Source organism: Centruroides vittatus, unplaced genomic scaffold, assembly GCF_030686945.1.
Source record: "Centruroides vittatus isolate TY-2023 unplaced genomic scaffold, ASM3068694v2 contig_941, whole genome shotgun sequence".
NCBI lineage: Eukaryota > Metazoa > Arthropoda > Arachnida > Scorpiones > Buthidae > Centruroides > Centruroides vittatus.
Genome location: NW_027122625.1, coordinates 613,660 through 637,860, shown reverse-complemented (window position 1 = coordinate 637,860; position 24,201 = coordinate 613,660). Strand labels below are relative to the sequence as shown.

Genomic DNA, 24,201 nt, shown 5'->3' with positions numbered 1-24,201 from the left:
CCGCCATCTTGAATTGCTCTGCAGAATCCGCGGAGTTTAACCAAAATAAAAAAAAAGGGAAAAATTAATTTTTTACTCACTTTTCGATGGAGGTTGGCTACTTCTTCCTTTGTTTCTTTCCTTTTCGATCCAATTTTTTTTCGGTTTCGCTAACCTCCAGATTTTCGTTAGGTGCAGTTCTTTTCTTCCTTGTTCTTTTCGCTTCGGCCGCTCTTTTATTGGTCGATTGGCGTTTTCCTTCTTTTGAATTAGTATTACTTTGCTGCTTTTTGGTATCTTTCCCTTCTTCTTGTTAGCTTTCTTTTTCGTAATCGTCGCAGGCGCTGAAGGAACGGTTTCGGGCTCGAGGCAAATCGGCACTTTTCCGCTGCCTGGATATATGTTGCGTAAGTGTTGAGCAAAAATTTGAAATCTCTCGCCTGGTTTTCTGGAGGGCCAATTCATGAATTTTTTATACATAAACAAGTACATGTACGAGTCAGAAAGATCACTTGTGTAGTGTTTTGGCAGGTGTTTCTTGTTTTTTAAATAGCCCCAGAGGCGTTCGATATTCTGAGTATGATCTCCTGTTTTGGGATCGACGGAATTTTTCGAATGGTTGACTGTTCTATGTTCGACCGCTACCCCTTCGATGTCGTCAATATGCATATATCCTTTCCATTCGTCCGTTATTATCGTACTGCCTGAATTCACGTATTTATACACGATCCAATTCAAAGTGTTTTCTGATCTGTCGTTCACCTGACATATGAAGCAATTCTTGTCTTCCCGGCAGATTCCGCCAACCACCCATTTCGTGCTCTTTATTATATGCCCTTTCTCGTACTTTCTTTTACATATGACGGTCTCGTCGATCTCCACCGTTTTATTTGGCCCTCCAATTTTAAACGATGACAAATTACTCATAGCTATAAGCATTACCAACCGTACGTGATTGGACCAATCGACGCACGTCTTTCTGAATATGCCCGCCGCAATCGCAGAGGTCGTCGCAGTACATTCCAGACAAAGATAGTGCCATATAAACGATAGAATGCAACCCCAGGAAATGCGGCCAAATTTACTTTTAAATGTTCCTTCGAAGGCAGAAATCTTCGTCCAGCACTTCGTACATCGCAGGAAACAGCTTTCTCTATTACTCCGGTAGTATAATTTGCATACGGAATCACAATGAATGCAAACGGACTCAGTCGGCTGTATGCCTAATTTCACAGCAAATTTAAATGCGCTATCGATAAGGGGAGGTACACCTAACTCCAAATAGTCGTCTTCCATCAACTTGTAAAAATCACGGCAAGTGCATTTCGACCAAAATTCGTCGTTGGAAAGCAAATCGACTAAATCACTCATTTCCGAACAATTTGTAATAAACTAAAAGAGGGGAGGTTGGGATGTAGGTAAAAAAAACAAAGCCTTTCCTTAATTTCTAATTAGAGGTTTTTCTAACGCTTAGCGAAATATTACAATAAAAGAAATAGGAATACTTACAAATACAGGAAGTAATAATAACAAATATTAAGCGCTAATAGTTATTTCGAAACCGATAAATCGTTATGAAAAGAAATACGACTGTTCAACCGAACTGTAACACAGCAGCAGGCGTTTCCAACTGGTAGGCAATTTGCATAAAATTGAATCGAAATGAACAGAATTCACGTCACAGATCAAGCATTTTCATATTCGTTCGTAAAACCACTACGAATTACCCGCCGATATTACTCTTGCACAACGGCACGAAAAGGCTCCGCAATTACCGTCGCAAATTTACACACGACCGTCGCCGTTTCGAGGTTACAGGATACTCGGCAAACGTCGAACTCAGGGTTGAAACCGAACGGGGAAAAATTCTCAACGGCGTCGACGTCACGATTCTAGGGAAAAAATTTTTCCCCGTCGCAGTCGCCAAGATAGGGAAAAAATCCCACCGCCGCCATTTCGGATCCTAAGGTAACATTAACCATAAATTGTATTTAAAAGATAAGTAAATAAGCCTGAATAGATATTCAGGCTTATTTACAGTAGAGAGTCGAAAATCGGCATCAATTGGGGACTGGGGTTGTTCAGATTAGGGATTTGTTCCGATTACGGTCTATGTACGAAAAAATATATTAACCTGTCCGATGTTCAAATTTTTCTTCGTTGCGTGTCGCTTCCTGTTGAATTTTTCTCCGTTGCGTGTCGCTTTGCGTTGAATTTTCGTCGATTTTAAGCCTAACGGAAATTTTTATAATAATAATCGAGGCTATCGTATCGTTAAAAATTATTTCTTTATTTTGTACAAACAAAATAAATATATTGAAGAATATAAAAACATGAAAATTATACTTTAGAAGTAAATTTAGTATCAAAAACGTTCGATTCAGCACGACACAGTCCGACTGAAAATCGTGCCGATTATCGGGCGATTCCGATTACCAGGGTGCCGATTTTCGACTCTCTACTGTACTTCTTTTTAGAAATGGTTTGATAGTAAAATACACGTTGGCTGGCCGGATAAGGCGTTGGTCTGCCTCTCTGGGGTACCCCAGAGTAGCAGACCAACGCCTTATCCGGCCAGAATCGAATCCCGGACTGTCTAAACATCCCAGGAATGTTTTTCGTGTGGTCTGTTCTTGATATCGGGTCCGTCCTTTCCCGTTCGGTCGCATCATCTTAGGACGGACCCGAAACCACAAATTTATTTTTAACTTTAGTTGGTTATTTTAGAAACAATTTCACGATATTCTGTAATTCACGATAATTCTGTCATTGGTGAAATATAAAATATGACGAAATCGTTTTCGATAATTTTAATTTTAAATAAAATTTTTAAAACGAATAGTGAAATGTAATTCCCACGTCGGAACTTACGAGTTTTCAGTACGACAGAATGCAAGCATTTGAACTCTCGGAACGTTCGGAGTTTTCGGGAATTCGAGATTATCATTGCAACTGCACAGAACTGATTTCTGAACGCTCTGGCAGAAAACATTTGTTTTCTCTATTGTTAAGTAATGACTTTTGACTACAGCGAGTGTTATTTTTGTTACAGTTCTGTTTATTGGTGTAAAACGTCTTTGTCAAAATAAATCCTTTCGTCTTAAACTGTTACATTTTATTATGAACATTTCTCTGCATATTTATGTGTAATGTGTGTAGTATTTTGTTATTTGGTTGTTTATTTTCAACCGATTTTTGACTTAAATTTTATATTTATTGTTTGATTATTCACAATGAATGTACTGTACTTCTGTTTTTATTTCTAACTTTAAATTTATTTTGTATTGCAAAAATTATATAAATACTGTGTTATAATTATAGTTATTTTAACAACTTTTTTATAACTAAAAATAGAAATTTTAATAAAATCTGTAATAATGTACAGTACATTGACATTCTTCCAATACTGTTACAAGTTTAAAATAATTTTCTATACGTCTTCCTGATATTAATTTTAATAAATAATCAAATTCTAATAAGTACATTACAGAATAAATTCAATTTATATTGAATCAAATGTATAAAACTAATTCTTGTCAGAGAAGTTATGAATCAATAAATATTATACAACTAAATTAACAATATATAAAAATAATGCAAGTATTTTGATTATAATTATTATTAAATTAAATGTTAATATTAAAATAAAAATTTCATTCGAGTTTTCTCTTTCTTGCATGATGTCCAAAACATCTCATATAAAAATCTTAATACAATTATAATGTTATTTTATATAGGAAATATTTATTTAAAAACTTTCAAAGTTATGGTAAAACTGGAAAAATATATTTTCTTTCTTAAATATCTTCACATTTATGTCTAAATTGTATATAATTATTCTCTTAATGCTTGTATAATGTTATACAAAGCTTTAGTTGCATCCGAGGGACCAAATTCTTTTAAAACGTCTTCGGCTCTCTGGGCGTAAGAATCCAAAAATGTTTTCGCTTTTTCGACGCCTTCGCTTTGAGAGAATATTGAATGCAACTGTCAAAATAAATGAAAATTAATAAAGAAATAATTCAAATGAATATAAATATATTTAAGATAAAGAAACTTACGGATTTAAAATCCAAATTATCCACTGAATCTCCGCAGTTTGTTATATACCTTAGTGTCTCTTTGTCGTGTTCTAAGTGGAAAATTGCAGGAAGCGATGTCAAATCAAACGGTGCTCCGGGAGGATAACGATAGGAGTCTGTAAAAGGTTGTAGATCTGAATGAACCTATAACATGAATTTAAAAAATTAATTAAATTTTATAGCATTTATTTTATTACATAACTTTATTATTTTTTGAAAAAATCTCTTAAAATGTATTAAAACAATTAAACATTTTCTTATTTATCATTAAAAATAAATCATATTTTCCATTGTTGAGTACCATACTTTTTATTTTTATTAACTGTAAATTGGGTTTCTGAGTTGTTTATAAATATGATTCCTTAAAAATTATTAGCACTGTATCTTATGGATGATAAAAATTTCATTGATTATGCTTTGATTTAAAAGATTATATAATGAAATTAAAATATTTAAAATTTTAATATTTAATATACAGTATAGTCTTGTCTTACGCAGCATTCACGTATGCAGATTTGGATTTTCACAGATGGCAAATGCTTAGATTAACTCTTGGATGAACAAGAGTAATTCTGACTATTAACGCACATGCTGACTGTTTTTATTACAGAATACAATTGGAGCAGAATGTAATGGTTTTAAAAATTAAAAACAATTTTCTACAGACCACTGTTGAAAAAAAAATTATCAAGATGAAACAAAAGTAGAAGGTTCTAATGCAAACAAAAAGCTACTTTCAAACTTTTTACACACTAGCAGTTTATTATTTTTCTCACTAATGTTTTTGGATGTCTTTAACATCCATCATTGTTATATCCTGTAGACATTTTAAAATTGTATGATGTTTTTCTTATCAAGAAGTAGAAATAGATGCGCTTTTAAACTGATAAATGACTTTCAATGTGAAGCAACGTATATTTCAAATTTATATTATGTTCCAACTTTTTGTACTTTGTTCATAGCAAGTTATTTAAAACTTTTCAAGTATTCCTTTTTAGAATTTGTGGCTGTCACTTTGAACATTATGTTTAAAAATCTTTGAAATCTTATATACTTTTTTTGGAATTTAACTTCTGAGTTTCCATGTAAAAGTTGCTTGATGATGGAACATTAAAGATATACAAAAACCTTAGTGAGAAAAATAATAAACTGCTGGTATAAAATTAGTTTGAAAGTGGATTTTTTTTAAATATTCCGGTTAGAATACATTATTTAACATGAACACAAAGAAAGCGGAAAATTGTTTTATGCATACAGTATACAAATTATTTCAAAATAAAACTAACACTAAAACTAAAATTTCTGACACAACATATTTTTATTTTTTTTCTGTTAATAGTAAATGGTTGCATAAATCTCTAGACAAGCCTTTAGGATTACTTGGGATGGAATACAAATTTATATGGAATTTCATTTTACTCAGTACCTGTGACACAATCAAAAACAAAACCATGTTGTAATTTAATGTTTATTGATAGAATCAAAGACATATTGATTAATCCAATCAAAAATATTTCCATTCAGATTTTGATACAGTTCAATTACTGAAAAAAGTCTGGATGTTGTTTCAATAGTAAATGAAATTCAATGTATGTCATAAATGTTTACATTTACCATATTAGTAGAAATATATGATCATGGTTAATTATTATGATGAATTTGTCAATCATTTTTTAATGAATTTGTCAATAAAATTATTAGAAATTATTGACAAATTTTCCATTAATTTTTGAATTTTGAATATATTACTTTTTTATTTTTGTTAGTTTTTGTAACCTGAAGAGAGCTTATAAATTAAGCTAAGAATGTTTGTTTTTACTTAAATACTTATTACTGAAATGTAAAGGCTATTTTCTTACAGATGCTACTATTATTTAAGAATACTCTTAAATAATATATGCAAAAAAAAGAAAAAAAAAGGACAAATCTAAAACAAATATAAAAATGTTGCTTATTTTCAAAAGCTGAAAGGGTTACCTGCCATGCAAGACCAAGGTTTTTTCCAAAATCATATCCATTTTGTTGCATTTTCTCATCATGTCCTGCTAATTCTAATGTTGCTTGACAACTATTAGCCATTAAACTTCCAACCCATAGGAAATTGCGTTCTTCCCATTCCGAAATACCCATTCCTTCTGTAGGTAATGGATTCCCTTGCTTATCATGATTCCCCAAAAATTCAGCTTGCATAAAATCTGCAATTGATTTTGAGATCAGATCAACAACCTAAAATTTAAAAATAATTATTATATATGTTATATTTAACATAGTTTATTTTTTAAAAAGTGATTAAAAATAATTACTTTACAATTTCGGAGTTCTGCTAGTTCTTTACAAGCATTTGCAAGAAGGTAATCACCACTTAAGACGGATATTTTGTTACCAAACTGTAAATCATGTAAAATATTACAATCTGGAATTGTTGTCTGCGAAAGATTTAATATGCATTTGTGAATTAGATGAGCCGTATGGATCATTTCAGTTATTTCGGCTAATGACCGCTGTCTCTGAGAAATTCCTGCACTTCTATCTGCTTCCAACAGATCTGAAGATGTAGGGAGATGTCCGGCTGCTTTCGAAATTAACAATACTATCAAACCTCGTGTCTGCATATTATTTCTTCCATTATATATTAAACGCCTGGAGAAAAAACAAGATAATTTTAATATTTTTGATGAAATAATCTACTATTAAAATAATAATTTTCAAATTATTTGAAAAACAACGTTATGAAAATAAAAATTTAAAAACTTTTCATAATTACATAATAGGAATTATAAACAGGTTTTCAATTTTTATTTTCATAACTTTGTTTTCCAAATAATTCATAACAGGAGTTATAAACAATTCATATACAACCATAAATGGATAAAACAGTTATGTCTTAATTCCAAATGGAGTTGGCAATTGCATTGATTATGGTTAGGAATAATGATTAAGACTTTCTCTATTAAAGCTGTTTATTGTTTTAATATCTATCTTATTAATAGACTAAAAATGCCTGCAAACACCTCAGAACATAACAGAATAACAGTTACAGTTTAAATATAAATTTTTCTTTTATTACAATTAGAATGCTATTTAATTACATTACTCTCATATTTTTTTAAAACAAAGTCAACTTTAACTTTCATCAGAGTAAAATTTTTTCAATAATAACCTTGTTTCATAGAATTACAATAGGCCATCGATTTAATGGATTAATTGGGTGACGATGTTTGCTATACTATGCCAAACGATCACCATAATTAATCGGACTAATATTATGCTATAATTAATAATTAGAAAAGTGTTTGCTATTGCTGAAAATCTGTTAAGTCGAATGTATTTCAAAAACACACATCAATAATAAACTCACAATGCATTGGATACATTAAAGCGTTGTTATAACATATATTGAATAATTCATATTCATTGACTCATTGACTCAACCTTTTAGCATGCTCTATTTGCAAATAAAAAGTTTCTAAATTTTTCCTTTAAGACAGAAATACATACATTATATACATTGAATCATGGTCCATTAAATTGAGGGCCTGCTGTGCATTATAAATAAAGAATTCAATGTTTAACAGGAAAATATAATGTATATAAATATCTTTGTGTAAATAGTTAGTTGTGGGCTGATATATTATCAATCAGAATAAGGAAATGTATACACTTTAATCAAGTAAACCATAGACCAGCTAAAGCACAATTTCAAATTTTTTTCTTCAAACATTCATTTTCATTTTGTTAAATAAATGGCTTTTTTTAAAAAAATAAGATATAAACAAATTTCCTCATAGTCAAAATTAAAAAAAAAATGTTTTTAAAGGAAAAACTAAATAAAATTCAAATTTAAAAAAAATATATTGAAAAGTAATTCAAGTATTATTATATATCTTGAAATTTCAATCATATATATTAATATTAATAAACTATCAGAAAACTATATTTGTATACACAGGACCGACGAGAGATGGAAGCTGGGGAATTTTCCTCGATCCCAGAGAAAACTCAAGCCCATACTAGTCCCCACACCTATAAATTAATCTAGTTTTTACCGACAAAAAAATAAAATCCTCAAGACTGCATTTTATTAAGAAACATTATGTATATCATTTGTTCAAAAAAAGGGCAAAAGGACTCATTCAACTTGTCAATAGTCATGTATAAATATGGCATGTACTTGAATGCTAGAAAAAGATAGAACTTGGGTAAGTCATTCAGGAAATGGCTCGTATAATTTTTTACGAAATAGTCACATAAGTAAATTTATAGCACTCTTCTTTTTGATCTCACGACACACAAGTTACGACAAAGCAGAGAAATCATTTAATTGGCAAATGCATTTACAAGGAACATCTAGAGTGGCGTTTCTTAAAGCACATTCCCCAGCATACACGACGGGTTATATGGCAATTTTTGGCTACGTATCACTAACACACAGAATCATTATTAAGAAAAAAATACCATAGTAACCGATGACACGTTAAAGCTTAATGAGACCTAGGCAAAATTGTATTAGGGGACCCATGTACAGTGTCAACTTCATTTTTCTACAGGAAAATTTACAGGTGTCCTTGTTTGCGAAAGTTCTGCACCGTGTTCGCACTAAGCCGGCAATCTAGGGTTCCCCCGATGTGGCACCAAATTTAAATTTTGATGTTCTTACCACAGTAGTGATCTTATAAAAGATTGGTCCAGGGCCTCCTCTTGGTGGGTGCCTCGGGCAATTACACTTTCTGCTGGCAGGATAACGCACCGCCGACAGTATCAAATTATTTTAAACAGATATATTTTGTGCAGATTGTTCTATTCAACTTGCGATAAGTACTGCATTTGGCTAGCCAAAAAAGTATTTTGTTTTTGTCTTTTGACAAAAGAGTACTCAGTACTTACAAAAATGAAAGTAGTAGACGGATATCAAAACCGAGAAACACTGTCTAGAGCATTGGTTCTCAAACTTTTTCGATCTACCGCCCCCTTTGTTCCATAAAATTATACCCAACGCCCCCTAACCCATCAGATACCCCAACTTTTACCTTTGGTCACTGTTCAGTACCCTGCCACCAGCACCCCCCTAGATTTACTCACCGCCCACAGGGGGGCGGTATCGCCCACTTTGAGAACCCCTGGTCTAGAGCAATGATTCTCAACCGGAGTCTACAGAAAAAAGTACTGAATTGGGGGTTTACAGTGATATTTTAGTGGTGATATAAACCACTAATTCTACTTCAGAACAATTGTTTTACTGAGAATTAAATTTCTACAGTATATATATTGTCAATATCTTTATTACTCATTCTTGCATAAAATTTAAAATATAAATTATTTAAAATATTGAATACGTATACAACATATAATCTCTCTTTGACCTTTGTCAATGAGATATGTAAAACCGGGGTTTGTTAGGAGAATTTTATACCATCAGCGTCAGGTCACTTGACAGTGACATTTCTGAATGTTTTCCTTTCTTTTTTTATTAGTGAAAACATAAGATTTTTTTTCTGTGCAATGTGTATGGAGGGTCCACAAAAAAAATTAAGAGGAAAAGGGGTTCATGGGCAAAAACAGGTTGAGAACCACTGATCTAGGGCACTTGTGCTGATTGGGGGGTACGGCTATTTCAGAGGTTTTCTTCCAGAAAATTAATAATTTCTAGACTAATTTGACTCAATCATGTCCAAAACACGTATAATTTGTTGGAAATTAGCGATATAAAATATGCTATAAACAAAAAATTGTCGGAATACTTACCGAGTGTACCCCGTTCGAAGACGCCATTGCTTAAGCACGATGTCGTCGCGGAGCAGTACATTAGATGGCGGACGCGTACGAAGCATGTCACGTGACATTTCTCGGGTCCCTTCGGTCACGTGACTATTCACTCGTCTCGGCCACGCCTCGCATCTCTGACGTGTTTCCTGATAACTTAATCTTCTCGCGGAGGAATTAGCTAAACTTTGGAGACATCACGTGATTTAACCGAGCCTTTGAAGCAGTCCCCGGACTACAGGTTGATAAACTTTGCATTAGTTACGTTTCCGGTAATACCGTAACGTTCTACAACAAATACCCAGACTCAATTTTTAAAAACTAAAGTAATAAATGATCGAATTACTTTAAAATTCAGATGAAATTCCTGTAGTTCCTAAATTATTAAATAATTATAAAGTTGTTATCTAAATTTACAAAAAAAATATATAACTTTAGTGAAAAAATAAAATCATAACAATATTATACATATAATTTATGTAAGATATGTGACTAATTCCATATAAAGACTTTTGTTTGGAAATAAAATGTTTTCATTAAAACAATAGATGAAACGTGTATTAGATCGGTACTCAGTGTCAACACTTTATCGTTAAATAATGTACAATTAATTTTAGTACTTTCATAATATTTTCGAAAGTTCCAAATGATATCACAGAGAAATTCACTTGTTAGAATGAAAAAACATGAGAAATGACCTTCAAAATGAATAAAATGAACCTATAAAGGTTACGACAGTTACGTTACAGAACGTATAGTCAAAAATAATAATAAATACAAAAATTAATTATTCTATTATTTTATCATTAACTCATTTAATATGGCCAGTGACATAATAATGAGTCGGTTTCAAATTACAATATTTATTATAATTTTATATACATTATCTATTAAATTATTACTAATATGATATATATTATGATGATAAATATTAGTCAGATGCAACAAAAGATGTCTAATGTCTTCAGATAAATATATATAACTCTATTTTTTTCTTAAGACACCCACTGACATTCGTATCCACCGAACACCCACTGTTCTCTGACGAGACGACCCCGATTATACTTTCGACGAACAAAACAGCTTTCGTCGATTTCCACAATATGGCCAGGCCCTCCAATAACAATTGGATTTTGGATAAACCACTCGTGACATATGTCACGACAGAACTGCTTCCAGTCCACAATTGTGTGGGCAGAAGAAATCCGCAGTTCTCGCTTGATGAAGTCCTGTTTATCAATCTCAAACGCCCACATGTATGCCAATTGTATAATCTTTGATATCGGTAAATGGCTTTGCTCAAAAAACGAGTCCTTGCGTATAGAAATCTTCTTTCTGCAAGACCTACCGGCTGAACATCGCCAAATTAACCCGTCTGTTTTGTCCGTTTCTTCCAGTCGCATCAAATTTCCTGTCGTACAACGTCCGTTTTCGCAAATACGATGTTTTTTTAGTAGACCGTTGTCCATTGCCCACTGAATGGTTTCTCTATTATTTATTGTGACAAGAAAAAGGTCTTGCATTCGAAATTCACTAAGATCCGGAAATATTTGATTTGAAATAGCCATGGTTTTAGAAAACACACAAACTAGTGACTGAATCTGACAAACTCAGCTTTAAATAAGCCATTGCTTATTGTAAAATAAAATGGTTCCATAGGGACCACTTTCGCTCATCTTTAGGACAGCTTAACCTAAATTTAAGAAATGCTAATGCATAGTTATTAAGACAATTATCGCAACTATTGTAAAATGTTTCAATTCTGTATGAAAGAAAGTACTGAACTTCTCATATGAGAGTTTAAAAGGAGACCGAAAAAGAAACGAATAAAGACTCAAACTTTGATTTAAGTACTGTATTTTATATTTGTTTCATTTAGAAAAGAACAAAGGAAAGTCCCACATCAGAATGGCAGTTTCTTTCATAGAGAAGAAAACATTTTAGTGGTTGGGACAATTGCACTAATGATTATTGTACCCGTAAGCACAGTTTAAATTTGGCTCACGTTGTAATACAGGTAATCCGAAAATGAGTTCATGGAATCATCTTATTTAAGAATTCTACCGTAAATTTGTAAACTGTGATTACAATAAAGTGTTTGATTAATTCCGTATTATTTTTTATTTTATTTATGTGTTGTATTAGACATTATCATCCATTACGAGGAGAAAATACATAATATAACAAATTTTACAATCTACAAAAATATAACTATAATTATCAACCCATCTCGATTATAAGATTCTTAACTTAAAACGTAAAAAGAAACGATACAGTTTTTCTCGATACAACTCTTTTATATTCGAATAGAATTTCAATCCAGTTATTTGAGAAACTTGCAGTTCTTTTAATTTTATTAAACAAGTCTAATAGAGATTGATTAGATAAACTTTTAAAACATTGTATTCTAATCTGATCTATACCCGGTACCCTATTGCATTTAAATTTAGCTACTACATTTTTTAATTCTTCAAAAACAATATCAGAGTCCAAAATCTCATATTACAGGGTGCGATACTTAACATATTTAAGGATCATTCCGATTTAAATAATATGGTCATACCAATATACAAAAATAAAGGGTCTAAAAGGGACATAGAAAATTACCGTCCGATTATCATCATCCTCTTTAATATCTACTTGAATGACCTATTTGAAGTGATATCTCAGAGTTTTGATAGATGATAAACTCAAATACGATAGACATATCGAAAATGTAACAAAAACTGTCACCAAGTTTACTGGCATAATCAGAAAAATACAGGATTTCCTAAACATAAATACGATTAAACGACTATATCCCATCTGTACAGAACCGAAAATTCTATGCGGTATAACTATATGGAGAACTATATCGTTAACCGTCTGCAAACACAACAGAATCACCTAATGAGAGCCATCATCAAATTCAACTACTACGAATCAACTTCCAATTGTTATCAACAAGAAAAAATCGACAACATAAAAACTTTATACGTAAAGCAAACTATACTTTTCTCCTTTAAATTTATAAAACTTAAAACGCATAACAGTTATCTTCTAAGCATTTTCGAAAATCATCGCAGGAAGGAAAACTACTGCCATCGTCTAAATTATAACTTCTTAAAACCCTCAACAAAACTTTCAATTGGACGAACTGACCCAGTCTTTCAAATGATAAAATACTGGAACTTGTTACATAGAAATTTTCAAGAAATAACTAACAAGAATAAATTTAACCCAAACATAAGAAAAACCCTCTCAGTCAGATCTCCAAAGTAAAAACGTTCTAACCGAAAACAAGAAAGGAAAAAAAAAACCAACGATTCTGCTGATCAAAGACTTTTCCTGCATAATCAATTCTAACAATGATAATTGATATACACCAAAAAGAAAAGAGGGAAGAAGGGCGAAGTAAATTTTCCGAAGGGTTTTTGGCTACAACGGATCACTTATGCCTTTTCTGTTTTAATGCAGGAAATTACTTTGTTCACTTTTTTTTTTTTTTTTTGTTAATTTTCTAATGTTTGGTTTGTTTTGTATTTTTGTGGCACCTGAAAAAGGCCAAATGGCCACAGTGTCTTTTGAGATTAATCTCAAACATCATGCGATTTTAAATATGGATTAAAATCAACATGTAACGACGTACGATAATTCGATAAATAACTAATAATTTTACTCTGCTTTTAAATAGCCTAATCTCTTTCGTGTCTTAAGAAAAAAATAAGAGTTATATAAAGAGTTATATATATTTATCTGAAGACATTAGACATCTTTTGTTGCATCTGACTAATATTTATCATCATAATATATATCATATTAGTAATAATTTAATAGATAATGCATATAAAATTATAATAAATATTGTAATTTGAAACCGACTCATTATTATGTCACTGGCCATATTAGATGAGTTAATGATAAAATAATAGAATAATTAATTTTTGTATTTATTATTATTTTTGACTATACGTTCTGTAACGTAACTGTCGTAACCTTTATAGGTTCATTTTATTCATTTTGAAGGTCATTTCTCATGTTTTTTCATTCTAACAAGTGAATTTCTCTGTGATATCATTTGGAACTTTCGAAAATATTATGAAAGTACTAAAATTAATTGTACATTATTTAACGATAAAGTGTTGACACTGAGTACCGATCTAATACACGTTTCATCTATTGTTTTAATGAAAACATTTTATTTCCAAACAAAAGTCTTTATATGGAATTAGTCACATATCTTACATAAATTATATGTATAATATTGTTATGATTTTATTTTTTCACTAAAGTTATATATTTTTTTTGTAAATTTAGATAACAACTTTATAATTATTTAATAATTTAGGAACTACAGGAATTTCATCTGAATTTTAAAGTAATTCGATCATTTATTACTTTAGTTTTTAAAAATTGAGTCTGGGGATTTGTTGTAGAACGTTACGGTATTACCGGAAACGTAACTAATGCAAAGTTTATCAACCTGTAGTCCGGGGACTGCTTCAAAGGCTCGGTTAAATCACGTGATGTCTCCAAAGTTTAGCTAATTCCTCCGCGAGAAGATTAAGTTATCAGGAAACACGTCAGAGATGCGAGGCGTGGCCGAGACGAGTGAATAGTCACGTGACCGAAGGGACCCGAGAAATGTCACGTGACATGCTTCGTACGCGTCCGCCATCTAATGTACTGCTCCGCGACGACATCGTGCTTAAGCAATGGCGTCTTCGAACGGGGTACACTCGGTAAGTATTCCGACAATTTTTTGTTTATAGCATATTTTATATCGCTAATTTCCAACAAATTATACGTGTTTTGGACATGATTGAGTCAAATTAGTCTAGAAATTATTAATTTTCTGGAAGAAAACTTCTGAAATAGCCGTACCCCCCAATCAGCACAAGTGCCTTATATCTTAGGATATGCAATAATTTAAAAAGAGTGAACATCTTACTTAGCTGTCTTGAGAAGAGGATGGTTGGAACCAACTAATTTCCTCAGATGTAGAGCAATATTGGATATTTCGTCGCTAAGAAGGCATCTAAGACTGAAGTAGGACGTGGGATAACCGACGATCTTTTCCGCATCAGAAACTGCTCTATTCCAATCTAATGTTTTCGAGGTCGTCCGAGAACTTATAGAGCTATTTACTTTTTGAAAAAGCCTCAAATCGAGCGTTTTCACATATCTATGATTAGCGGACAAACTGTAAAATAACCGACGATCCTGCTTGAAAATTATCCGAAATTGATTTATTATCGATGAAATTGATGTTTTCATCATGTGCTCTCCTCGCTCGTGTTACGAATGCGGAAGTAGGAAAACCGACATGCGCAGTGTTAAAACGCAGACGACTTTTTCCGGTTTCTTCTCCGTTTGTGCATCGTGACCTTTTGACCTACAATTCCTCTATAATTTAAAGTGGCATTTAGGTTAATAAATATATACATTAATTACATTACAGCAATCATTTATATTGGTAAAATATCTAAAAGTCGAAAGTTTTTATAATGCAAAATAATAACGAAATGCGGAATTTCTGTTAACTTTTTTTAAACATTATTTCAATAACTAAAAATTCTTTGTGCTTTTCGTAATATTTTTTTTAAGAAAGGAAAATCTAGAATTATCGTTATTAACAAAGATTTATAATAAATTAAATATTTTATTTTAAATCTCCGGTAGATGGCAGCAGAGGACTTTAAACATGGCGTCACGCTTGTTGCGAAGAGGTGTCGATCATCTGAAGAGTAAAGAATTTAAGGAGTATTTATGCAGGTATTTCTCTGTTTATATATTGCGCTGTAATATTTTCTTGTCACGTAACTATGTGAATAATGAAGATTATTTTTTTATTCATTCATTTAATATAACCTCGATGACCCTGGCCTTGGAATTTGGAACTGAAGCACGGTAAGTGTACTTGAGGAAAACTTGTATTTATACAAATGCATGTAATCGGGGCAGACTCGGACGGGAGTTTTTCGGGCCTCAGACCGAAGCCTGGCCCTCGGAGGGGTCCCTTACTTTTAAATTTCTAAGAAAATTTGATGAAAAAATACATTTTGTTTTTTTTCTCAAATACTTTGGGGCCCACTAATAACTTTTTTCCCGGGGCAGGTAAATCCTACAGCCATCCCTGCATATAATTACCATAAACATAATAGAAATTTCTGCAAATTAACATAGCAGACCTACTGGTGGATGGGTGAATAAAAGCACCAATTACTGGTTGTTGGTTTGTACCTGGCCACGTGGAGTTTTCCGGGTTTTCTTCACGTTTATAACACCTAAATAGGAGCCAGTTTTCCATGAAAGACTTTCTGGGAGACATTTTTCCCTTGGCATCCGTGTGTCGCATTGTCTCACACTTAACTAGCTGTTAAGTGTGAGGCAAGTATAAAACTTAACTAGCTGTTACCCGCGGCTTTACCCACGAGGATTTTGCAACTTGATAGAAATAACCCTCATTCGGTACTTCACTAAGATTATTGATTGTTAGTTGTTGCTAATTTGGTAAAATACACATAAACTCCTACTAAAACATCGGATTGTAAATAATTCTTCACCCAAAAACCTAATAACCGGTGCCAGTCCACTTAAATTATATGGCAAACGTTTTCGGACACTTCACTGCGCCCTTCCTCAAGCCTTTTAATCTTCTTACAACGAATTTTTGAACAAACGAAGTCATATTTCCGTTACGCACGTGCCAACCGAATAAAATTTTTTTTTTTTTTTTTTTGGTTGGCCCGTGCGTAACGGAAATATGACTTCGTTTGTTCGAAAATTTGTTGTAAGAAGATTAGAAGGCTTGAGGAAGGGCACAGTGAAGTGTCCGAAAACGTTTGCCATATAATTTAAGTGGACTGGCACTGGTTATTAGGTTTTTGGGTGAAGAATAATTTGGTAAAATTACTGATTTTCGTTTGTTTCAAACTACAGACTGCTAATGCACCTAAATTTAAGTTTCAAGTACAGGTAACCCCTGTATAACACGGCACTTTTATAGCACGGGTTCACTCTAACACGGTTTGAGAATTGGGAACATTCCCATATAACACAGTGCTTTCGTAGCACGGATTCACTCTAGCACAGTTCGAGAATTGGGTAAAACCCTCATACAACATGAAATGTAATAAAAACCATTAAAAGTGAACTTTATCTAATTTGAAATTAGGGAAATCCCCATTCAATAAATGTGATAAAGCTTTTAAGTGCGAAAGATACCTCATTTGACATTTTTTGTACTATCAGATTTTCATGCATAATTTTCATGAACTATTAGTACTTAAGTACAGTATGTAAATTTTCTTTTCCCACCTTCTGTTAATACACTTGGTACTTCTCAAAACTTGCTTCACTGTTGCCAGATCTCGGCGCTTCACATTTTGTGTTGCCAGATGTTTTCCCCTTATTCCATACTTGCTTTATTCCGTCACCAGTTCTTAGGCATTGAACCGCACCTCTGACCATTGGGACAATCCACACCTTTACAAGTTTACTTTAAGACTTTAATTGTTTCTTTTTTTTTGGCTACGTAGATTAAAAATTTTCGGTTAATAGTGCTTAGTGATGACAATGAAAACATTGTTTAATTTATATTAATATGTATTACTTCTTAAGAAAATTTTAATAAAGATATTTATCTTAATTATGAAAATATAATAGCATGTTTTTTAATTTTTGGAACCTAATTCCCCTTTTCATACTAGTTCTTTGTTTCGTATAACACGGATTCGCATAACATGGCAATTTTTTGGAACATAACTCCTGTGTTATACAGGGGTTACCTGTATTATGGGATTCCGAGATACTATAAATCTGAGTTTAATTTTTTTCGAAACATAAATGACATTATCTGAAAATTCCTAAATTTAAATAAATAAATAAATTTATAAATACAGAAAAATAGTTTCAGTTACCCCAGTACCTCTTTGTAAACCACGTTTGTAGTACAACCTTTCGGGGCTAAGATGACCAGACTATTCTCTGAGCTTACTCTGGAACATGCGACATAGAAATGTCTGTGAGAAAGACAGTCTTCACTCAAGTTGCAGCACTGCTATAATTATTTCCATCACTATCATGTGACATAATTGAAAAATCATCCCAATGACTCATCACGTAAGTCACTATTTCTGCACGTACTTCTTTGGCCATCACTTGAGTGTCATACAAAACAAAGGATATTGCTCTAAAGAGGCAAGCTCCATCACTTATAATTGGAACGATAGTGTGGGCTGTCATAACACCATTTATATTTAGTATTTCAATAACCATAGTTGTTATGAAATTTTTAACAATTTAAATATATAAATGGATGTGGGATAGTTTTAGGGTATGTGGGTGTGAAACTATATAATATCAAGTACTTCACAAACAGTCAAGTGAGCTACTCGAAGCTAGAGCATGGTTGTATGGGCCAAACAGTTCAATGTGAGTCTTAGCAGAGCAACACAGATGTCGGATTAAAGTTATGATTGGCATCCCATTAACAGAAAAGAACCATAATTAATTTTATTCATTTGATTCCATATTAAAATTTTGCTTAAATTTTGAATTGGAATTTTCCTTGTGCCCATTATTACATGTATCAATAAAAATTAGTTTTAATTTGTTTGATCATTCCAATTCTTCTTTTTCCCATTTTCTTGTCCACGTGTATCATAAGGAATAGCTTTATGTAGGGAATAATTGCTACAACCAGATTTGCTTGTCTTCATGAATAGATGTAATTACCATTAACTCTCTTTTTATCTGTACTTATCAGCGGCCAGAGACACTAAGTTTTAGATGAGGAAAAAACAGCATCTGGTATTCCTTGCTCCCTCTGACTGGAATACTGTTTAGGAGCTTAACATAATGCTATGAAAACCTATGCAACTTTTGTTTTGTCAAATTTCAGTGATTTACAAAATCTGGTGTTTAGCAAGGCTGTTGAGAGGGGAAGCTGAGGATTTTCCTTTCGGCCTGTAGTGATTCTTACACATTAATATAAACTTTTTTGTTTGGAATGGAATTTGATCTGATTCTGGTCACATTGCTATTTGTAATTTCAATAAACTAGCAATACTTTCAGAAATTTTTTTTTATTCTTTCAAATTTATTTGTATATTTGGCCGTGCCAATTGCATTTTTATTCCTTTCAAGTCAAGTTTTCAATGAACAAAGCATTTTCTTATGTTGAACTTGTATAGCATTTTTATGTACTTTTTTTTTTTAAGAATAAACAATTTTGTTTTAATAATAGTTGACTGGTCCAGCTATGAATAAAGTTTTCCTTATTTCTTAATTTTCTTCAATTTATTTTAGGTACTGTACAGTACATGTTTGTTTTCCCCCTCCTCTTTTATTTATTAATTTTTCCTGCAACTCATTCTTTGCAGGATACTTAATTTTTGCAAATAACTATTAATCAAAGATTGCCATCTATGTTTAATATTGTGAACAAATACTTTAAGGAAGTAACTTTAAATAAATAAAAACTTTTATTACATTTTGAATCAATTGAAAATTTTAGTTCACTGAAAATATACGATATTACTGTAAATTATGTACGATAATTTGGGTAAATAATCACTAAATCTCTAACTGCACTTACTATAATAAATCAAAATACCGAAATAGCCTTTAAAATGCAGTCCAATTTATTTACGTACCAAACATTTTCGGTCAAATTAACTGACCTTCGTCAGGATCGAACAAAAATTTTTACCAAACGGAATTTCTTTGCCAAATCCGTTTGGTAAAAATTTTTGTTCGATCCTGACGAAGGTCAGTTAATTTGACCGAAAATGTTTGGTACGTAAATAAATTGGACTGCATTTTAAAGGCTATTTGGGTAATTTGGTTTATTGGGTAAATAATTGACAAAACATTTCACTTAGTGGCTTGTTCATCATATATTGTATATCAGGTGTGGCCAAACTTTTATCCCTTAGGGGCTACTTTTTCAGTAAAATATAGTTTGTGGGCGACTACAAATATGGGCAAACAATTTTAGGATTTTTCAAATTTTTCATAGATATTTTAATAAATAATTAATAATGATAAATAAATAATGATAAGTTTTTATTTTTTTCTGGCCTGTACTTAGTTTATTCATTCTAAAATAATAGGGTTAAATATTAATAACATTTAAAACAATAATTAATAAACTAACATACCTGCTTCTGTTCACTGTATGAATAAATAAATAAAAAACTAAAATTGAAAGTAAATACAAGCGCACAAACAAGGAGTAACAAGTAGATTGAAGCCAGGGGCTGTCACGTTACTGTCTGACACATGATTTTGCGCCATTTATGCAATTTCCATTTATATGTGCATGCATTGCGACTACAATTACAGTAGAGCATCAATTATCCGACTCAATTGGGGACAGGGGTTGGTCGGATAACTGAAAAGTCGGATAACCGAAAAGTATGAAAAAATACATTATTAGTATAGTGTATTAGGTCTGGTTTAAATACTAGCCTCCCTTTTATGGTCGAGCCAGTGCTGCCAGCTAAAACATGCAAAAATTTAACAAAAATAATATTAAAGTAGCCAAGATATAACCAAATATTGTAGCGCCACATCACTAGCGGACATTTGAATTTGCTGACTAGAACGCGGTCGGTTAACCAATAAGTCGGTTAATCGGGGGTCGGATAATCGATGCTCTACTGTAATTTAAAAGTTAACATTCATTTGCATTGTTTATCGGAATAAATACAAACAGCATGGGTACGTTGCACAGACAGTCTATTATTGTAAGAATAAATTATCGAATTAAGATTTTTAAACATTAATTTAAGTGAAAGCAAATTGTTCAACTTTAGCTTCTCGGGCTACTTTCAGAACCTTTGTGGTCAACCGCGGTCTATGTGTTGGCCATCCCTGCTGTATATGATGAAGGATTCATACAATAAACTAAACAAACCACTAAGTGAGGACATTTATAATATATTAATATATATATATATACGGTTATTAAATTAACATAATTATTATTGTACAAGATTTTTAAAGAATTATTTTGTATATGAGTATTTTGAGTATATTAATTTGCATTCAAATACTGTAATTCTGTTACAATATTTATTGTCCAAGAAAGATTAAATGTACCCAAAATACAAAACAAGTTTCCGGATTATCCAAAGTTTTGTTCATCTGAAAGACTTCTGATCCTATAATAGTTTCTACTGTAATATAATTATTTATAAATGGTGTTATATATACAGTAGCTTCTTGTTATGTCTTGCATGTTGCAAGATAAATTAAATGAGTGATATATCAGATGGTGTGATACAACCAATGTATCTATCCATCTGTTTTGTCTATTTTTGATCTCTGTGCTAACTTGCTTTTTTTGTGGTTTGTATTTCACATAATGGTAATTTCAATGTCAGTGATTGGAATAAATTAATATTTTTTTTCCAGTAGAAGTTCAATGGGGACTAATTTTTAAAAAATTATTGGCTAAAGTGCTTTTGGAAGACAAAAAAACAATATATCCGAATGAGTGATATAATGAGGAGCAATAAAAGCAGGAGTTACTATAGTATTATATATAATTTAAATTATAAAATTTTTATATTCTATTTATTAATGGATGAATAATATATATATGTATTTAATTTTATTTCAGCATTTTTGGGGACCTGGTAAGTTTTTATAAATATTGTAATTAAAATATGTTTTTATATATATAAAATAAAATTAACTAGAAATATTGAAACTATTTTACAGTTGCAAATTGGGGAATTCCACTTGCTGCAATTGCAGATTTCAAAAAAGATCCAACATTTATTAGTGGAAAGATGACTTTAGGTATTTTAATATATTTTATTAAAGTTTTCTGGACTAACTTTTATTAATTCAGCCATTAAATATTATTTTCTTTTTAGCGTTATGTATATATTCATTACTTTTTATGAGATTCGCTTGGAAAGTACAACCTCGAAATCTGTTATTATTTGCTTGTCATTTTACAAATGAATCTGCACAAATTATTCAAGGCACAAGACTGATAAAACACGAGTGAGTTAATTTTTAATCATATTTTATATTAAAATATTATGAATTTTTATCCATTAAATTTTTGTTTTAAATTTCAGGCTCTCATCTGATAAACAGAATGTACAACTTCAAAATTAATTAAATTATTAAGTTAGATAATGATTTGTTTAGTTAAATTAATTTAGATGATTGATATCGAGAAATCAATCGGAAAGTTATCAATAATTGTAAGTAAGAAATGTATTACAAAAAATTTTTGTTCATTGTTGTTTAACATACAGAAGATTAATTCTTTTTTAAATTTTAACTTGTAAATATAATAATAAAATAGAAAATAAATGAATAGGCTTTGTTTGACTTGAATATTTAATCATTTTTACGATATCTTGAAGCACATTCAATAATTTAGAACATTATTATTATTATATAATGTTTAAATGATAAATATTGAAAATCAATATTTATTATTCTGTGTATTTTTAATATCTCATCTGCATTTTTTTTGTTTTTGCTTTTATAATTTATTGAATTCGTGAATCTGATTGTAAGGAATAATGATAAATTCTGAAACTTTTGAATTGGCATTGTTAACAATATCAATTTGAGAAGTACTAAAATATCAATAAGATGATAAAAAATATATATATATTAAATTTATATTAGTTTGTTTTTCATTTCTTAACATTTATTAATGCAGGAATATTAAAAATAAAAGTTTTATGTCAAACAAATATATTAATTTCACATACAGACGATGACATACCATAACAAAATGATTAATGATCCTATAATTGATTAAAGAAATAGGAAAAAAAACTAAGTTTTAATAGCAATATTTTATTAAGTTAAGTGAAAAATTGTTATAGATTAGGTTTTCAACAACTCCATGTTTGAAAATTAAAGAAAGCAAATTGAACTGAAACAGAAATGAGACTTAGGTATAAAGTGATGGGACATAAAGAAATTTTGTAATAGATGAGGTAATTATTTGTCTCTAACTTTTTAAAGTATAAACTATATTTCAATATTTAATTATTATGTTTTGTTTCTTCAAATTTAGTGATAAGTAAAAATACTGCAAGAAAGTTATTAATATATTGAATCAAGACTATCAGCATCAATAAGCAGTAAGTTTTTGTTTAGCATATTGATTGATTTATATGTTTTATGAAATTCTATAATTCTGTAATCATTATTTTTTATTTCAAGTAAATATATGCAATAGTTTCAGCAACTCCCTGCATATTAAATCTGATATCAATAAGCACTATTTTTTTTCATTTCACAGATAAATAATATCTATTAAGAACCAAACTTTGTAATTCTCTATTTCATATTTCTAGGAGATCCATATTTTTGTAGTTGGAATCCTTTAAGAGATGAGAAATTCAGCTTTTATTGACTCTCTGCAATCATCTTTATCAAAAAGTTTGTTGCAAATTGAATTCAAAATTTTTAGTTTGACTCAATAGAAAAAAATTCATATCAATTCAATGTTAGTTTACAGTAAAATGTATATGAACCAGCATTGCACATTATCAAATTTTTTTTCTGTTTTGAACATGTTTTATTATGTTTTTTAAATACTAAAATGTGTTGCAAATGTTTATTTTTATAGGAAAATTACTTTATTACATATGTAAGAAACATTTTATTACAAGGTTTAGTCAAATTTTTTTTAAACTTTCTTTACCACACTTTTTCTATCTTCCTCCTATATCTCTTTTAATGTAGGATACTACAGTTTGGTGTTGATATGATCATGAGAAGTGTCTTCTTCCTAATCTAATGGAGCTCATACAAGTCTTGAAACTGCAAATTTGAAGATTTCACACAACAAAGCTTCTAAAAAACTTATCATTATTATTTGCCTTTCTTGTGCACTATGTATACCTTTTGCTTTCTTCTATTTCTGTGTTTTCAATAATATCCAATGCTCTGTCAATAAACTGAAGTTGCAGGATCATTATCAAACATAATACTGTTGACATTGATAGAGAGATTTCTTTTCAAAAGAGTATATAATCTTTTGCATGATTTTCCAATGTCTATTATGCTATTTTCTTCTCTAGAGCTATCATCTACTGGAAACCCAGCTTTAATGAAATATTTTTTGTACAGTATCAGGAAAAACCCCGTTTTTAATCTTTGCTATCGTTACTTTTTGCCCGAGCAATCTGCTAGTCCATAATAACTTCCGCTAGAAAATTGCAGATGAATCAAGGCTAAACTAATAAAGTTGCTATTTACATATCCGAAAGTACTTTAACATTTTGTGTTTGTAAACGATAAATTCGTTAAATACTTTTCGTATATATAAGACAAATTTGTGACAATCGAAGATGAATATATACACATATTAAGAGGGCCTCACACGTTTGTTTAGAAACTTTGTAAG

At 31.0% G+C, this 24,201-nt stretch overlaps 2 protein-coding genes across 2 annotated transcripts; one reads left to right on the top strand and one right to left on the bottom strand.

The window, feature by feature from the left end:
• The first annotated feature begins 1,854 nt into the window (after positions 1–1,854).
• Positions 1,855–22,166, top strand: Mpc1 (mitochondrial pyruvate carrier). The gene is made up of 7 exons (XM_067282120.1): positions 1,855–1,947; positions 15,483–15,575; positions 15,707–15,710; positions 21,433–21,448; positions 21,534–21,614; positions 21,692–21,824; positions 21,902–22,166. The coding sequence occupies exons 2-7, from the start codon at positions 15,505–15,507 to the stop codon at positions 21,939–21,941; spliced, it is 345 nt and encodes a 114-aa protein (XP_067138221.1). The 5' UTR covers positions 1,855–1,947; positions 15,483–15,504; the 3' UTR covers positions 21,942–22,166.
• On the bottom strand, positions 3,628–15,181 carry Pdss2 (Decaprenyl diphosphate synthase subunit 2). Its single transcript, XM_067282069.1, has 5 exons — positions 14,752–15,181; positions 6,365–6,701; positions 6,039–6,287; positions 4,041–4,205; positions 3,628–3,966 (listed from the first exon to the last, which is right to left on the bottom strand). Exons 1-5 carry the CDS (start codon positions 15,078–15,080, stop codon positions 3,814–3,816), a joined length of 1,233 nt encoding a protein of 410 aa, XP_067138170.1. The 5' UTR covers positions 15,081–15,181; the 3' UTR covers positions 3,628–3,813.
• Positions 22,167–24,201: the final 2,035 nt, after the last annotated feature.

What these genes read in the sequence shown, in the direction of transcription:
- Pdss2 (XM_067282069.1), bottom strand. Translation starts at nt 15,080, where the DNA reads ATGATGAAAACATCAATTTCATCGATAATAAATCAATTTCGGATAATT. An exon ending in ACCTTGGTCTTGCATGGCAG is followed by an intron (nt 4,206 to 6,038) that starts GTAACCCTTTCA and finishes TTCATGTTATAG; the next exon opens with GTTCATTCAGATCTACAACC. An exon ending in ATAATTTGGATTTTAAATCC is followed by an intron (nt 3,967 to 4,040) that starts GTAAGTTTCTTT and finishes TTATTTTGACAG; the next exon opens with TTGCATTCAATATTCTCTCA.
- Mpc1 (XM_067282120.1), top strand. Translation starts at nt 15,505, where the DNA reads ATGGCGTCACGCTTGTTGCGAAGAGGTGTCGATCATCTGAAGAGTAAA. An exon ending in TAGTGGAAAGATGACTTTAG is followed by an intron (nt 21,615 to 21,691) that starts GTATTTTAATAT and finishes TTTTCTTTTTAG; the next exon opens with CGTTATGTATATATTCATTA. An exon ending in ACAAGACTGATAAAACACGA is followed by an intron (nt 21,825 to 21,901) that starts GTGAGTTAATTT and finishes TTTAAATTTCAG; the next exon opens with GCTCTCATCTGATAAACAGA.